Source organism: Hemiscyllium ocellatum, chromosome 6 (genome assembly GCF_020745735.1).
Source record: "Hemiscyllium ocellatum isolate sHemOce1 chromosome 6, sHemOce1.pat.X.cur, whole genome shotgun sequence".
NCBI lineage: Eukaryota > Metazoa > Chordata > Chondrichthyes > Orectolobiformes > Hemiscylliidae > Hemiscyllium > Hemiscyllium ocellatum.
The window spans coordinates 57,634,190-57,653,490 of NC_083406.1; the positions used below are offsets into that span (position 1 = coordinate 57,634,190).

Here is a 19,301-nt window from a genome sequence, read left to right on the forward strand (position 1 = left end):
CAGCGTACTGAGTACAGAAGTTGGGAGCTCGCATTGTGGCTGTGCAGATATCGGTTAGGGTAAAAAGTGAGGTCTGCAGATGCTGGAGATCGCAGTTGAAAATGTGTTGCTGGTTAAAGCGCAGCAGGTTAGGCAGCATCCAAGGAGCAGGAAATTCGACGTTTCGGGCCAGAGCCCTTCATCAGGAATCAGGCCCGAAACGTCGAATTTCCTGTTCCTTGGATGCTGCCTAACCTGCTGTGCTTTAACCAGCAACACATTTTCAACAGATATCGTTTGGCCACTGTTGGAATATTGCATGCAATCCTGGTCTCCTTCCAATCGGAAGGATGTTGTGAAACTTGAAAGTGTTCAGAAAAGATTTGAGGATGTTGCCAGGGTTGGAGGATTTGAACTATAGGGAGAGATTGAATAGGCTAGGACTGCTTTTCCTGGAGCGTCGGAGGCTGAGGGGTGACCTTATAGAGGTTTATAAGATCATGAGGGGCATGGATAGGGTAAATAGACAAATTGTTTTTGTTGGTGTTGGAGAGTCCTGAACTAGAAGACATAGGTTTAGGGTGAGAGGGGAAAGATGTAATAGAGACTTAAGGGGCATCATCTTCATGCAGAGGGTTGTACGTGTATGGAATGAGCTGCCAGAGGAAGTGGTGGAGGCTGGTACAATTGCAACATTTAAAAGGCATCTGGATGGGTATCGGTTGGTTGCTGAGAGGTGGGACTAGATTGGGTTGGGATATCTGATGGGCATGGATGAGTTGGACCGAAGGGTCTGTTTCCATGCTGTACATCTCTAAGACTCTGACTCTCCAGTAGCTATCTGTACCCTACTGTTGCACTTCTTTCTAGACAAACACTTAAGTGCAAAGTGAGTTGATTTCTTGCAGTGAGAGCATGATATCTTCTCCTTTGCGTAATTTACTCTGCAGTATTTTCATCCTGACCTTTGTCTGTGACCTTTATATAATTCAGCCTGAAATTTTGATCAACTTAATAGAGTTGACCAGACCTTACATTATGATTATTTATCTGGTGATTTATAATGTCAGCACTTCTGCATATGTTGATACGGAAGAAGCTTACTCTTAGGAAACTATCAAGAGTTTTGCTCTGTGTAGGATCTCTTCTGCTTATTTAAAAAATGCCTTTAATTAGATTTTTTTTAGTTTTACAGGATTCTGCAAGCTGTGCCAAAGCAGTCACATGTTGATGAATGGACTCTTTTTCACCCTGGGCCCTAATATTGAACACACATTAATCATGAGTTGGGTTCACTCAGGAATCGAAGCATGCCTTCAAGTACTTCAAAAAATCCTGTTGTCCGTTTTTTTTGGGTTTTTTTCATACAGATTTAGAATGGAATGGACTTCGTAGTCCCTCCCCAACAGTGGAAAAAGTGTAGTTGTTCATAGCTGTTCTAGTTTGTTAGATTAAATCTGTCAAAGTTTTGTGCTTTCAACTGCAGCCTGATATTTTGTTCCTTTTCTGTTGCTTTCAGCAATTCTGAACATCAGTACTCCCCCTTTATTGCCTATACTTCTACATAACTCTTCAATGCTCAATTTTAGCTACATAGCATTGTGATACAAGCTCACCGGCCAACAGTTTTGCTTGTACTGTGTCTTTATTGAACTGGCAGTAACAAGGATGCCTGCAGTGATTCACATGACTAAGAGGCACACTGGTACGGTATTGCATAACCACGTCAAACACCTACTTTGAAAATGCATTAGCTGTCCTTAATTAGCATCTGATAACATTTTATATTTGGTCTCTGCCTTTCCCAGCTCCAAAACTTTTCCAATCAATGAATAGCATGACTCAAAGGAGTACATAGCCCAAATATTATATACTGTCTTGGACACCACTAACATGAGCATAGAGCATCTCTTCTGAAAATACATACAAATTTCTAGGCCACTGGCTAAGCAGACAGCATAGTATATATGAGGAATTTCTGTAGTGAACAACCAGGAAATATGGGACCCTGGAGTAGATTTATTTTCAATTACACTCACCTATCAACAAAAGCATGGTGAAGTAAAAAGACTGGGTCATTTGCTGATCCACCAACTTTGGACATTGTACCATTCATAAAAATGTGTAAGGCATTATGCAAACCACTCTGTGATGTGTTGGATATAGCATCATTTGGATTGGCAAAACCTGTTTGAGAAAAAATTATATTTATTTGAACTGATTTTTTAGTACAGTTATTAATTAAACTACTATACATACAAAGAACAAAAATATAATTTGTTGTCTTTGAAACTAGCGTAATGAAGGAATGGTAAAATTACAGTGGTTACACCTCAATGATAATGCAAAAAGTGTAATCATTGTATAATTGTTTTTTTATAAAACTTTTTAAAACTGTTTAATACTTGTTCTTGACTAGTGCAACATGTTTGCATTGCTTATTACTCCAGACCTAACTGCAGCAGAGCCCTCTGAATTCTCCAGTTGAAATGGAAACTTTTGGAGAATTCCAGATAAAAATAATTGCTCAGTGGAATCTTCAATTTCCTTGGCAATTCCTTTGGAGTTTGCCACACTGGGATTCTTCTCAATCGCCATGTGCAAATACCATCTACTCTGTAGAAACGATTATCTGGCCAATGGAAAATTCAGGCCAAGGCTTCTATCAGTTTCTAAGACTTGCACAGTGATTGTATTCAATGTTCTGATGATAATGGAGTCTTGAAACATTATGCATGACAACTAATTTTCTAGATGATGCAAAAGGATGTAGTTGGCTGCATTAGTTGGATGTTAAAAATCACAACACTAGGTTATAATCTGAAAGGTTTATTTAGAAGTTGAATGTGGTGAGAGACAGGAAGAATATCTGTTAGATTATCAGTGAAATTCTCTGCATACATTTAAGAAATTCCTAACAGCAGCAAAAACTCCACATAAAAGTCTGGACTACTGCTGTCAATAGTCACCACAACCTTCAAAGAAAGTGTGATTTAGTGAAAGATTAGCGTATAATACTGTACTCTCACAGGGTATAAAAATTCCCATTTTTTTTATTCACCACATTTGTCAAGTCCTACAAGAAATAAGTGCCGAAGTAACATTTTCTTTTCATGCATTATCAACAAATTTCATCTTTGTTTATACAGATATGAGGAACAGGAAATCTTACTTGGTTAGGAAGCTTTTTCCTTGCTTTTTGCACTTGAGATTTTACTTCGGGTCAAACTTTATCACCTTGCTTTGATAAACCTTTTGAACTTGTAAACTTTTCCACTATATAAGAAGCAGTTTCTCATCTGTGCCGCTCCAAAGAATTAATCATCTTGTCAAAACCAAAACCTTCATATTAATAGTGAGCTGCAGCACTCCTAGAGCAGCTACCAAGTATCTGTTTGTACTAAGTCAATTGTGCTATTGGGAAATCTATAAGTGAATTATTTGTTATGGGAGAAGGACTGCCATCACAATGTACAGCCATGTTAATTTTTTTAGACCATTGGCTAGGGTGTACCTAATTGGAGAAGCCAGCTCACTGTTGACCTTGCCAATCTTGTAATACTAAGACTGGAACTATTTTGCTCTTTCCTGTTGTTTTGTATGTATTGTGTTCATAAATGTAATGGTATCAGCATTATAAAACTGTTTGCAGGATCAAACTAAAGCCTTACAATGACGATAGCAGTCACTTGAAATGTGAAAGATTTTCATGTTATCTCAATTGTGTTAGAAAACAAACTAAAGATATTGTGAAATGTGTGGAGCAGAAAACTCAATGACTATACTATGTTACTACATTAAATATAATGTCATAGCAGACAATCACCTTCAGAAACAGTTGAAAGTTTGTTTGTATGACCGTATGAAGGGGTATGGGAACACTGCATTGGATAAATCCAATTAAAGCATATCAGCTGCAAAATTCAGTTGTGCAGCATTCCCATTCATTAGATTAGATTCCCTACAGTATGGAAACAGGCCCTTCAGCCCAACCAGTCCACACCAACCCTCTGAAGAGTAACCCACCCAGACCCATTTCCCTCTGACTAATGCACCCAACACAATGGGCAATTTAGCATAGCCAATTCACCTGACCTGCACATGTTTGGACTGTGGGAAGAAACCGGACCACCCGGAGGAAACCCACGCAGACATGGGGTGAATGTGAAAACTCCACACAGATAATCACCTGAGTCTGGAATTGAACCTGGGATCCTGGTGCTGTGAGGCAGCAGTGCTAACCACTGAGCCACCATGCTGCCTATGTTAGGAAGCTTCTTCCTTGCTTTTTGCACTTGAGATTTTACTTCAGGTCCGAAGGATGCAACTATGTCGGGGCTATTTTAGGTCCAAAATGGTGAGCTAAATTGTGGTAAGCAACATCAGAAGTATTTTGGTAAGGCAAATCAGGGCAGGACTTATACACTTAATAATAAGGCTCTGGGAGTGTTGCCAAACAAAAAGACCTTGGAGTGCAGGTTCATAGGTCCTTGAAATCGGAGTCACAGGTAGACAGGACAGTAAAAAAGCATTTGGTATGCTTGCTTTTATTGGTCAGTGCATTGAGTATAGGAACTGGGGATTCATGTTAAGTCTGTACAGAACATTGGGTTAGGCCACTTTTGGAATGCTGTGTGCAATTCTGGTCTCCTTGTTGTAGGAAAGAAGTGAAACTTGAAAGGGTTCAGAAAAGACTTACAAGGATGTTGCCAGAGTTGGAGGTTTTAAGCCATAGGGAGAGGCTGAATAGTCTGGCGCTATTTCCTTGAGGGATCAGAAGCTGAGTGGTGACTTGTAAAGTTTATAAAATCATGAGGGGCATGAATAGGATAAATAGTCAAGGTCTTTTCCAAAGGGTAAGAGAATCCAAAACTAGGGGCCATTGGTTTAAGGTGAGAAAGGAAAGTTTTAAAAGGGACCCATGGGGCAAACTTTTCATGCAGAGGGTGGTGTGCATGGAAAGAGTTGCCAGAGGAAGTGGCAGAGGCTGGTACAATTACAACAATGTAAAAGATATATGATGTGTATTTGAATCAAAAGGGTAGAGGAATACTGCCAGATGAGACTAGATTAATTTAGGAAATCTGGTCAGCATGGACGAGTTCGACTAAAGGGTCTATTTCCATGCTGTACATCTCTATGACTAACTAAATCCGCAGATTGTGATGTCAGTTTTGAAAAGTGTGACCTGGAAAAGCACAGCAGGAGAATCTATGTTTCAGGCATAAGCCCTAAACAGGAAATGTTGGGGGGAGGGGGAAGGGGTTTGAGAGATAAATAGGAGGGTGGGTGTGGGTCTAGGGGATGGTAGCTTGGAAGCTGATAGGTAAATAGAGGTCTGGGTGATGGTGGGAAGGAAAATGGACAGCGAGGACAGTGCAGAGTTGGATGGTTGGATTTGGAATGAGGTATGGGGACGAGAGATTAGGAAACTGGTGAAATAGATGCTGATACTGTGCGGTTGGAGGTTTCCAAGGCGGAAGATGAGGCGTTCATCCTCCAGGTGTCGGGTGGCTTGGATTTGGCAGTGGAAGCTGCCCAGGACATCCATGTCCTTGGCAGAATGGGAGGAGAAGGAGTTGAAGTCAGCCATGGAAGGGTTTAGTGTGTGTCCCAGAGATATTCCCTGTGTCCAACTCTGGCGACCAACTCAACACAGACATCTACTTCAAACCCACTGACTCCCACCGCTACCTGAACTACATCTCCTCCCAACCCCCTCCTATAAAAATGTTATCCTTTACTCCCAATTCCTGCTCCCAGGAGGACCAATTCTTCTCTAGGACATCCCAGATGACCTCCTATTTCAAGCTCCACAATTTCCCCTCGGACATGGTCAACAAAACTCTCCAGCACATCTCCTCCACTTCCCACACCTCCGTCCTTATATCCTACCCCTCAAACCACAAAAATGATAGAACCTACCCCCAGCCCTCACCTTGCACCCCATGCAACAAATTATCCTTTCCATTTCTGCCATCTACAGTCAGACCCCACCACCAGAGATGTATTTCCCTCCTCACTTCTATGAGTATTCTCTCTGCGACTCCCTGGTTCGGTCCACACCCCTCTATCAACCCACCCTCCATTCCTGGCACCTTGCCTTGCCACTGCAAGAGATGTAAAACTTGTACCCACACCTCCCCTCTCACCTCCATTCAATGCCCCAAAGGATCCTTCCACAGCAGGCAGAGATTTTCCTGCATATCGAACACCTCATCTAGTGTGACTGTCGCTCTCGATGTGGTCTCCTCCACATTGCGGAAACAGGACACCAACTAGCGGTACATTTCAGGGACTACCTCTCTGAGACACACACACCAAACAACCCCACCGCCCTGTGGCCAACCACTTCAACTTGCCCTCCCACTCCACCAAGAACATGCAAGTCCTAGGCCGCCTCCACCCCCAAATCCAAGCCACTAGACGCCTGGAAGAAGACTGCCTCATTTTCCGTCTTGGGATCCTCCAACTGCACGCCATCAGCATCAACTTCACCAATTTACTCATCTCCTGTTCCCCCATCTCATCCCTGATACAACTGTCCAACATGGCACTGCCCTCTTGAACTGTCCTACCATTTTCCTTCCCACCTCTCCATTCCATCTTCCCCTTCAACCTATCACCATCAGCCCCCAACTCCATCTACCTATCACCTTCCCAGTTACCTTCCTCCAGCCCCACCCTCCAATTTATCTCTCAAACCCCTTCACTCCCCCATTCCTGATGAAGGGCTTAAGCCTGAAATGTCAGTTCTCCTTCTCCTCAGAATGTGCCTGACCTGCTGTGCTTTTCCAGTGCCACATGTTTCAACTTTGATCTCCAGTCCTCACCTTCTCCTAGACTGTGATGCCAGTCAGTGATTTGATTTTACTGGTGTCATTTTTGAGCTCAACATTTCAGCTAATTACATCACTTAATCAATCAAATATAGCTGAACATGCATTCACCCCACTACAAGATTCAAAGCCAAATGCTTTTTAAAGGAATTATCAACTATCAGATTAGTTGCAGGTTAACATTGACCTTCTGTTGCTGAGTTTGTAGAAGCTTTTTGAAAGTGTAGTCTGCTAGTTGAAGCTTCAGGGGTTTATGCTGACCAGATTTTCAAAATTAATTTAGTCTCATCTGGCAGTATTCCTCTACCCTTTTGATTCAAATACGCATCATATATCTTTTACATTGTTGTAATTGTGGCATTGGTGTAGTCATAGAGATGTACAGCATGGAAATAGACCCTTTAGTCGAACTCATCCATGCTGACCAGATTTCCTAAATTAATCTAGTCTCATCTGGCAGTATTCCTCTACCCTTTTGATTCAAATACGCATCATATGTCTTTTACATTGTTGTAATTGTGGCATTTGGTGTAGGCTTTAGTTCTGATCTCAAAAGGTTCTATTTTGAGCATTTTGTTCTCAAAATGCAGGTGCAATTGTTTGTATCTGATCTAAAGTATATAAAATCAGAGGCAACACAGAGGAGAAACGGTTCAAAGGGCAATGATGCAGAAGCAAAAGTAACTGATCGGGTGGCTACATCCATCCAGGATCTTCCCATCCCTCAAACTCAGTGAAAAACAGTGTACATGACACCTTCATTTCACTACAGAAGTGCTTGTTAAAATCTGCCATCTGTTACAAGTAGACTTGCAGCACTTAAGCAGGGAAAGGGTGGTATTACCAATGACTGTGAAGGTGGCATGAATGTTTTTGTGCTGAACTCATTTTAAACTGGTGCAGATTAAAGCTGCAGCATCTCATAACATGCTGTCCATTGTCGTTTCTGTAGGTTGTGGACAATATCTGCAGTGTTGAATACTTTCCATTTTCTCTTGTAAGAGGAAAGCAGGCAGAGCAAGAATGTAGCTTTGTCAGGAAAGCAGAATTTCCTATGGCTCAAGGTGGCATTGATCACACACATGTCATTGAAAACATTGCATGTGAATTTGGAAACACATTGTAACCAGATGCAACATCACTCCAAGTATGCAACTGTTATGCAACCATGCTCAATGCATAATTTCTTGTCAGCAGTCACAATGCCTTTATTCTGTAGCAGTTCACTGTATTAGTCAGAGTTTGAAGCATATTGTCAAACCAAGAGTAGCTACTGGGTAGTATGGGCCATCTACTGACTACTTGTCTCATGACTTTAGTGTTCAGAGCTGTGCTATCACATGAAATGCCATTGAGTAGATCCTTGGGATGTTTAAGCTATCATTCTGATACCTAGACCATGCAGGCCTTGCTGTCATAGCCTCTGACTTCTATGTGGTGCTTGATCTAGATCTGTAAGTACAGATCCACTGAACCACAGTATCTCCACTGGTGGAAGATCTGAGTAAATGTTATGACCCTCCAAGGTCTCCTCGTCAGAGTTAGATGAGTACCCCCTGTAGTTGGAACCTTTCCATTCCTGTGATTAACCTACTTGCCCAAGCAGATAAGATCCAATACAAGTGCTTGCAATTCGCATCAATGCTTGTATATTGGAGGATGCATGAACACCATCTTTAAGTTCACTTGAGTTTCCCTTGTTCTTGCTGATGAGGGAGGTGAGATAAGTGGAGATGGTGGTGCAAGGATAACATCAAACTCATACCACCAGCGTATTCATATAAATCCCAATATGGCAAGTATGGAATCTAAACTTAATTAGTAGACCTGAAATTATAAATCTATTCTCAGTGGGTGGCGATGGTTACGGTACCAATAACTATAGTTGATTGGAGTAAAAGCTCACCTAGCTCACTGATATCATTTTACGTAAAGAAATGTCATACTTCTCTCGTCTAGTTTACATGCAAGTCCAGACCCACAGCAAGGTTGTCAACTCTAGACTGCCATTTGAAATGGCCTTAGCAATAATTCAGTTTAAGGTCAATTAGGGATGTGTAACAAATGCTGAGTTTGTCAGTAATATCTAACTTTGGAGAATTATTTTTGCAGTCATTTCTGAGATATCTTTGATTTGGGTGTGGAAAAACAGACCAGCTTAGCATCTCTAAGGGGCCAGACCTGTTATAGAGTCATAGAGATGTACAGCATGGAAACAGACATTTCGGTCCAACCTGTCCATGCCGACCGGATACCCAACCCAATCTAGTCCCACCTGCGAGCACCTGGCCCATATCCCTCCAAACCCTTCCTATTCATGTACCCATCCAAATGCCTTTTAAAATACTTGTTATCTTGGATGTTTCAATACTTTTAGTAGCAATGTTCATCTTATAAAGGTAACTAGTATATGATTGCTATCATGCAATAAACTACACCTTGCTTAAGACAAGAGTGTCTTCATGTTAGAATGCTTAGTGGTTTTCCTTTCCCACTTTACCACCATCCTCCTTTTATGACGAGGCCTGCTTGGTATAATGATCAATCCCACCACGTGAATCAGTGATTGTCAATGCATGTTCAGAAAATTAATACCAGTGATAATCATCTGAAGATTGAATTTAGCTGCACCATTATAACATTTCCAGCCAGTCCTGCCTGTTCCAGCCCCAGATATCACTGATCATTCCAGCAACTTCAAAAAGCAGCTAATTAACTTGAAAGACCCTATACAGACAATGGGCAAAAGTAACGTCATTTACAAAATACTGTGCAAGGAATGTAACAAACACTACATTGGACAAACAGGCAGAAAACTAGCCACCAGGATACATGAATACCAACTAGCCACAAAAAGACATGACCCTCTCTCACTAGTATCCTCACATATGAATGAAGGAAGACACCACAACACATCCATCCAAGCCAAACAAAGACATGCACGAGAATTCCTAGAAGCTGGCATTTCAACTGGAACTCTATCAACAAACACATCATGTTAGACCCCATCTACCACCCCCTGAAAAAACGAACAGCAAGTGACTTTACCACAGGGAATAGTATCATCACAGGACATGACATCAGCAACCCAAAGAAACCCAAACATATAAATAGAAAGCAGGAATTTTCAGCATTGCTTTGTGTGAGGTCCACCGAAGATGTTACCTGGTAAGGTAACAAAACGTCTGGAAATGAACCTTGCAGCTCAGCGAGCAAACCTACATCCCTAGTAACACTTTCAGGTAATCCCTATTACCTTAAATAACAGGATACTAGAGAGGTTAGTGGTTGCTGAGTACTGAGAGGGTCAGTGTTCACCTGAAAAATTCAGAGAAGGGATTTCAGAAGATATCATGACAACAAAAACTGTTCACAGCACTGGAGTGCTGGAGACTCTTTAAACATGGAGTCAGCACTTCCTTTCTTGTCAAGTAATAAGAAATTGGAGTTCACTTCAGCTGTTGAATGGCTTCAGCCTTGAATTGGCCCATCAGCATGGGATACGTATAGGAACAAGAGCCAAAATGATGGTTTCTTCACCATTCGTTTCTGGTCTCACTTACCTTTCCAACCAGTTCTGACTAAAACTTGGCTTGTAACACTATGTTATTCCATTACAAACAAATAGAAAAAAAAGAGATGAATTTAAATTAGATTCCCTACAGTGTGGAAACAGGCCCTTTGGCCCAACAAGTCCACACCAACCCTCTGGGGGGTAACCCACCCAGACGTACTTCCCTCTGACTAATGCATCTAACACTATGGGAAATTTACCATAATCAATTCACCTAAGCTGCACAGCTTTGGACTGTGGGAGGAATCCCACGCAGACACAGGGAGAACGCACAAACTCCACACAGACAGTCGTCCAAGGCTGGAATTGAACCTGGGTTCTTGGTGTTGAGAGGCTGTAGAGCTAATCACTGAGCCACCATGCTACCCCAAATGAATTTAGTCCAGAAGATGTAATGACAAGTATTTTATAGAAGGATGATTTTAGTTGTGCACTATGCACCATTTAGAAAGGCAATTTCTTGAAGGAATAATACCAGCTGATTTAACCTTAAGCCAACATCCATGTCTTTATCAAGCTCTTCTGGATTTTTCCTCCACACTGCTTCTTATAATATTGTCCAGGTACTTATATTTCAAAAGAACATCTCTGGCCATATTATAAACAAATAAGGCTTGCTGAAGTGATTTTAATGAAATAGATTTCCACATCCACAAATAGCAAAGAACTTTGAAAACAAAATTTTTCAACAGTGTTACCTTCTAAAGTATTCCGGAAGCTAAAATTAGCAAATTTATCAAAAGGTGGCATTTCATAATTTGTCAAAGTTAGACAAAATTCCACTTCTGCTGAGATTGGAAGCTTTGGTGTTCTCTCTTTATCCTGGTTCCCTGGATTACGTTGAATAGGTCCCTCAGGAACACCATTACACAAAACTTCACGACTGTTGTATTCCTCTGACCTGGTGCATATTACCTGTGGCAAAAAACATACATAAAATAGACTTTTCTCACTGATAGGTTTGAATGACATATACTATTGTGCAGTAGATTTGAAATACTTTTTATTATGGGCTGGCACAGTGGCTCAGTGGTTAGCACTGCTGCTTCACAGTACCAGGAACACTGGTTCGAATCCCACTTCGGGTGACTGTCTGTGTGGAGTTTATACATTCTCCCTGTGTCTGTGTGGGTTTGCTCCAGTTTCCTCCCACAGTCCAAAGATGTGCGGGTCAGGTGAACTGGCCATGCTAAATTGCCAATAGTATTTAGGTGTGTTAGTCAGGGGTAGGGGAATTGGTACTGGTGGGATACACTTTGGGAGGGTGGGAATGGACTTGTTGTGCTGAAGGGCCTATTCCATACTGCTGGGAATCTATGTTTTCTGTCAGAGACCTGTCCCTCTTAGTAGTGCAGGGTTTTCTGGAGCTATATCTCAGAAGGATGCTGGGGTAATACAATTTATTAGTGTGATGATACTTTGGCTTTAAGAGGTGTATTTTGTATGTTTTTTTTAAATTTGGAATAAAGTTGAAACAGGCAATCTGCTCCAAAACCTATAAAGTAAACAGCTTGTGGGGCCTTTTTTTTTAAAATTTGGAATAAAAGAAGATGGGTTGAATGGGTGGGGTCAAGCTCTCACATATTTCTTTTTAGTTTTAACCTTCAGTAGTAGTTGCTGGGCTCTTGAACCTGGATGTGGAAACTCTTACTCTTCTCTCTGTTAAAGCTAACAGCTGGAGATACATGTGAGATAACCCATTGTACTGAATTTGCCTTTGTGTTACTATCTTGGCATAGTAAATTAATAGTAGTTAATATATCTATGGTTTTGTTAAGCATTTCAATAGAGTTAAATTAAGCCAATTATTTTAGTTTCCTGTCTGTATTTTAATTATGGTGTATAAATAATGGGTTTTGTTTCAAGTATACTGGTTTGACCAATTGAATTGCATCTGGAACACAACACCTTACATTTACCTTTAAAATAAGAAAACATTATGGTCTAGACTACCTTTGTAAAATATTTGAGGGAGTTTGGTCTGGTCCGTAACATCATCTTGTTGAGGTAGTGAACTACATACTCTATAAAGCCATGTGCCTGAAATCAAAGGAAGTCATTTTTGTTTAATAATACTTAACTGGGAAATTGCTGATTGTGTAATGGCTTGCTGTTTGTTAGAATTTTTTCTGAAAAATGTTCCCATTGAAGGTATTAGCCTCATGATTGATGACAGTGAACACTCTTAGACACCATTAATAGAAGGAATGAACACTTTCAACATAATTCAGTTTTGTATAGAAAAGCAACTAAAAACATGGATTTCAATTTTTTTTAGCTAATTTTCCAAGGACAGCATGGATAAATGAAACTTGACGGTACTCAATCTTCTAATATAAGTATTCATGGATACTCAGTTTGTGGTTATGATATTGGTTTTAGCATGGAGAAGACCACAGCAAGAGGAGGAATTAGAGGGTACAAGGAAGGGAGCCCTCAAAACCCCAAAGTTAGTTTATGAATAATTTTTCAATGTCATTGTTACATTATCAGAGATAACACAAGCATTGTTACATTGGGCAAAAAGGTTTGCTTGGCACAAAACAAATCATGGTATGTAATGGAAACTGCTTAAAAGAGATATCTTCAAGATTTCAGTGGTAGTTACTTTGGAAACCTAACTGGTGGTAAAGTAGACATTAGCATCCAATGTCAGAGTTCAGCTATTTAGTATAATCAATTTCTCTAAATACAAAGGACAGAGATAATTTCAAATTTCTTTCAATCCAGAAGAAATTTCTAACAGTAAAGTTGCAAATACAAGTCAGTCTGAATGTTACAGTATTTTGCTGAGACAGTGAATGCTCCATTTATCTATTTCCTCCTTTATATATTAAAAATAATTGACAACCTGCAGTTCTGAATCTTCTTAAAAAAAAAAGCTCCTCACAGCATAATTACAAAGCTTTCATGGAAGGAAATAAGGGTAAGAAACATTGTTTTCTACACTCATAACCTCTACCTCTGTCAAAATCTTTGTCAATTTAGTCATTTTGTCTGTCTAATTTGATGTGAAAATGGAGAGAGGCCTGCATGACATCATCATCATTTATCTGGCACAAAAGTCATTTAGTAACTGAAACCTACAAAATGCAAGCCTGCAGTTTTTAAATGGAATATTATTAAAGGGATTAAAGCCAAGGATGAAACAATAACATGCAAAAGTTAAGGGAAACAAATACAGTAAAGGCAGAAATAGTAAGGAGAGTGAAACAAAACCAAATGGAAGTACTGCACTACTCTATTTTAAAAATATAGAAAATCTTCACTAAGAAGGCAAAAACTTAAGTCTGGGATTAGCAGCCAATTATAGTATTACTGATATCTAACTTTTTAAACAATGCAGATATCTATATCTTACAGATCAATGATGCTGAAAAGTGGATTTGAAAATAGTGCTAGCCATTAGCAGGAAGAGTTTCACAGAATTAATACATTGATCTTCCCATTAATGATCCGAAAGAATCAGAAATATTTTGGAAAATACTGGAATTAACATTCAGGATTAATAGACTCCAATAAAAAGAATCTATTGGTCAGTTTGGTGGATACTGCAGCAAGGTTATAAACATGACTTCTCTGAAGAGGAACGATCAGAAGTTTATTGAATTTGCAGTTTCTTCACATCAATTTAAATCTTCAGGAAGGATCTTCTAGAAAAGCGGAAGTGTCACATAGTTGATCACTTGAGGATGTTTAAGCATTTGAAACTATAATAGTACCTCAACAACAACAATTATATGCTTTAGGTGAAGCCAACACCATTGCTGCAGTCAACAGTTCAGTAAAATTTGTAACAGATGTAGCTTGTCACACTTGTCCAAAAATTGTCCAACTTTTCTTGGTATCTGAAAATCATGTGGCACCAATAGACATTTTGCATGCACACTCAGGAAATCTGTTTTTAAAAACTAAGCTGACCTCAGAACAAAACACACATGACCAACAGGTGATGAAGCACCACAATACTGGTAGGGAGGAAGTGTGAAAGTGTTTGCCTTTGTGTATCATATTGGTGAGAGTCAGTGAGCAAAAGACATTATTTCACAACATGAAAAAAAATACCATATTTTTCACCCCACTCAATATATTGACCAGATAAATTATGGGAAACATTAATGACCATCAGTATTATATGTCTTGAAAACGTGAAAAATAAATCCAATATAGGACCTAGTGCTAATATAATACTGCTGCGCACTTTTTTTAAAAAAGATTAAATTACCTACTGTGTGGAAACAGGCCCTTTGGCCAAATAAGTCCACACTGACCCTCTGAAGAGTAACCAATTTAGATCCATTCCTCTACATTTATCCCTGTCTAGTCCACCCAACACTATATGCAATTGAGCATGACCAGTTCACCTAATCTGCACACCTTTGGATTGTGGGAGGAAACGCAGACATGGGGAGAATGTGCAAACTCCACACAGTCACCCGAGGTTGGAATCAAACCCAGATCCCTGGCACTGTGAGGCAGCAGTGCTAACCACTGAGCCACTGTACCACATTCTAAAAGACATATACCTCAGCCAGTAGGTCTTCATGATAGAGTCTCTTGTAGATTGTATCAGCATATAATGAATCAGCATTTATGTGCATTGATTTTCATTATAGTATGATTCTGCCAATGTCCATAAAAGAGTTGCAGACAACAGTTATCCAGGCCTGACAGTATTAAAGACATACCTGAGAGTACTTGTTCATTTTAGTGAGTCAGAGTCAGTCTTAGTATATCATGAAAAATCCTACTTCAATGCTATTACTCAAGCTCATCGTGGCTTCCACAAATCTTCTACATGGTTGATATCAACAGTCCAGCACTGGTAGCACCATCAATTTGCAAATATCTAAGATAGTCACAATTCTTAAGATTAAAATCACACCCAACCTGTTCCACCAATCAAATTAGTTAACCATTGAAACAGCTTCAACTTCAATCTGTTATACCAGGGATATTCAACAAGTCAAGAATGTATGTGATGCATTCCAAACATACAAACCCTAGTGATAGAAGCCTGAAACTCCACCTGATGTTCCACCCACTCCTTGACTGAAACTCAATGGATCTTTATCCCCCACAGTAATTGGTGAAGATTTAACCCTGTGATGGACTACTTCTTTGAATTTTATGTTATTTGATAACTTAGCAATACAACAAATATGGTGGCCATGGACACACTGTCCACATTTTTTGGTTTATTATCCATACTGGTTTGGATAGCATGTGACAATAGACAATAGTTTGGATAATTATTTCAAGATATGTGTAGTTAATGAGGAATAATCCACATAATTTCGTCATCTCACTATGAATACTCAACCAGTCTAGCAGAACACACTATGGATGTGGAGGTGCTGGTGTCAGATTGGGGTGGACAAAGTCAGAAGTCACACAACACCAGGTTATCATTCAACAGGTTTATTTGAAATCAGTGTGCTGCTTCTTCATTAGGTAAAGTAGAGGGAAGTGCACAGGCACATAATTTATAGGTGGAGAGATAACGGCATGATACTTCCAGATAATTAAACTTGTCAACAAATAAGATCATTTAGTGAGAGTGGTGCATCGATTGACCAAATAATATGTCTTTGCAGGTGACCAGAAGTGTCAAATGGTGTAGTAAAGTGTCAACAACAGAATAGCAAGTGAAGGGATGATTAATTAATGCAGAAAGACAATTACAAAATGTCAAAAATAAGATGATACCAAAGACAAACCAAATGGCTGGAATAACATGATAGGGTATTTCAGAGTCGTGTGACAAGGGTCTAACCAAAGTAACAACTAATCAAAAACTGTACAACCTAAGATACAGAGATAATAACAGGTCATCAAAGTGATGGTGTCAAAACAAAATAGAAAGACGTGTCTTTACTACCATCTTAGTTCTGATTTTTTTCTAATTATCTCTCTGCCTTAATTAATCAGTTCACAGGTCATTCCTCCTTCACTTGCTCTTCAGCTGTTGACACTTTACTCACAGTTTGACACTTTTGATCACCTGCAAAGACTTGTTATTCAGCCTGTCGACATTCTATTCACACTATCTGTACTTATCTGTTGACGCTGTTAATTACCTGGAACTATCTTACCATTATCTCTACGCCTATAAATTCTGTGCCTGTACACTTCCCTCCACTTCACCTGATAAAATAGCAGCACTCCAAAAGCTTGTGATTTCAGCTAAACCTATTGGACTACAACCTGGGGTGTGACCTTTGACATTAACATACTATTGAATCAATGATCATGGAGTGTCATACAATAAAAGATTTTCACATGGTATTGCACAAAATTTCAGCAACAGAATGGAAAATAGATTATTGAATACAGCACAATTTCTCAGAACATAAGTGAGAACCATTCAGAAACATACAAGGCATTCTTCAAAAGATGGAAAAAAGATATATACAAATGAGCTGAGAGTGAGAACTACTGAAACCAGCATCAGGTAGGATGTGAGTTAGAAATACAAACACCTCGATACAAAATAGAAGCAGGTGCTGCTCTGCCATTCAGTAAGGTCACGGTGACCTTATAGAGGTTTACAAAATCCAAAGGGGTATGGATAGGATGAATAGACAAAGTCTTTTCCCTGGGGTCAGGGTGTCCCAGAACTAGAAGGCATACATTTAGGGTGAGAGGGGAAAGATATATAAAAAAAATACCTACGTGGCAACATTTTCATGCAGAGGGTGGTGTGTGTATGGAATGAGCTGCCAGAGGAAGTGCTGGAGGCTAGTACAATTGCAACATTTAAAAGGCATCTGGATGGGCATATGAATAGGAAGGGTTTGGAGAGATATGTGCCGGGTGTGGCAGGTGGGACTAGATTGGGTTGGGATATCTGGTCAGCATGGACGGGTTAGACCAAAGGGTCTGTTTCCATGCTATACATCTCTATGATTCTATGACTCTATTTACCATTTTCCTTAAGTATAGAGAACAAAATTGCACACTATTTGAGATGTGGTCTCTTCAATGGCCTGTATAACTGAGACATAACCTCCTTACTATTATATTGAATTCCATTCTTAACAGCATCCCATTAGCCTTTTTGATTATGTGTTGTACCTATAGACTATTTTCTTGTCAATCATGCACTAAATCCCTCTGCAGTCATTCTCCACTTAAGGAACACTTTGCAGTTTTAATTCTTCCCACCACAATGAACACCTTTACATTTTCCCATGCTATACTCTATCTACCAGATATTGTTCTCTCACAAACTATTAATATCTGTTTGCAATCTATTTGTTTTCTTCACAATATATTTTCATACCTATTTTGGTACTATTTTCAAATTTAGCTATTATTCCTAAATTCCTCTCATCCAAGTCACTGGTATAATTTATAAAAGGTCAAGGTCCCACCACAGACTATGCTGGATTCCATGTGTCACATCATATCAGTCAGACAAAGCTCCATTGATGTATAACTTCTGTTTTAAGCCAGCCAATCGTCTATCCTTGCTAATGTTACACACTATAGTAGGAGCTTTTTATTTTCCATACCTACCTTCAATGTGGTGCTTTATCAAATGAGCCTGGAAGTCTAAATATAGTACATTTATAGGCTCTCTCATCCACAACATGTTCCTCCTTCAGAAAATTCTAATAAATTTGTATAAAATGATTTTCCTTGAACAAAACAAAACTTTCAAAATGCATAGCTGTATCACTTTAGTGGTTGATTCTAACATCTTTTCTATAACAGATATTAAGCTAACAGGGCTATTGTTCCTTCTTTCTGCCTCCACTTCTTGAATACAAAATTATATGGATACCAGTAAGGACAACCATGCCATTCACATGAAGTCATCGCTGAACATGGTGTTACATTATGAAGGAACAGAAGCAGCTCAGACAAATGTTCAACATATTAATCCTGCAATGAGAAAATGTGGAGGAAAGATTCATTGATGGTGTTAAGTGACAGCAACCAGCAGCAAAAACAAACAAGCATGATAGAGAGCAACATATACCTGCCTTCAAAGATACACAATTATTGGATCAAGGTGTGTTGTCAAAACTCCAAAGTGTCACATTGATGTTTGAGTTGTTAAACTTTGATAGTGTTTTAGTCAAATAGTTTATATATCAATGTATCCTTAAGAGATTCACTCATTGATGTCATCACTGCATAGCAGAATGTGCCCTGACAATATCAAAGTCTCATCATGCTATTTTAATTCAGATAATGTGAAGCATGACACATTAATAAAGAGCTGTATTCTTTTATCACTGAATAGCGTAATGCTTGCCCAGTCACTGAATAGTTTGCAAATATAATATTTGCATATAAAAGCGAGTTGTAATGATGCTTGACTGAATTAGTAAATACCATGTCACTCATTTCTACATTTTTACTTTAGGGTAAATTTAAAGATATTCTGCTGGAGACTAAGTACACATCAAAACATAAAAGCTTGGAATACCTAATAGTCCCATCATAAGTACACACAAAAAAGGTGAATGGTTTAAATGGAAACTACTTAAGAAAATTGTTCTGAGAAAAGACTATACACAGAAAATATGAATCTTCCTGTCCTTTCTTAGGCTTTGCTATGTACCTCTGACATTGTCTTTAATGTAATTCCTTGCTATCAATTTTAACTCCCAGTGTTATGGGACTCAAAAGTTATGATAATTTGAAAAAGGTTTCAATCCATAATGGGTAGCACGGTGACTCAGTGGTTAGCACTGCTGCCTCACAGCACCAGGGACCTGGGTTCGATTCCAGCCACAGGTGACTGTCCGTATGGAGTTTTCACATTCTCCCAGTGTCTGTATGGGTTCATCCGGGTGCTTCGGTTTCCTCCCACAATCCAAAATGTGCAGATCAGATGAAGTAGCTATGCTAAATTGCTCGTAGTGTTAGGTGCAGTAGTCAGAGGTAAATATAGA

At 39.4% G+C, this 19,301-nt stretch overlaps 1 protein-coding gene across 1 annotated transcript in view; it reads right to left on the reverse strand.

Moving 5' to 3' along the window:
• The window catches only part of tyr (tyrosinase), a 95,559-nt gene that overhangs the window by 20,271 nt on the left and 55,987 nt on the right, over nt 1-19,301 (reverse strand). Inside the window, exons 2-3 of the mRNA XM_060826596.1 lie at nt 11,091-11,307; nt 2,019-2,166 (exon numbers count right to left, since the gene is read on the reverse strand). Coding sequence (XP_060682579.1) covers nt 2,019-2,166; nt 11,091-11,307 — 365 coding nt within the window. The remainder of the gene's footprint in view (nt 1-2,018; nt 2,167-11,090; nt 11,308-19,301) is intronic.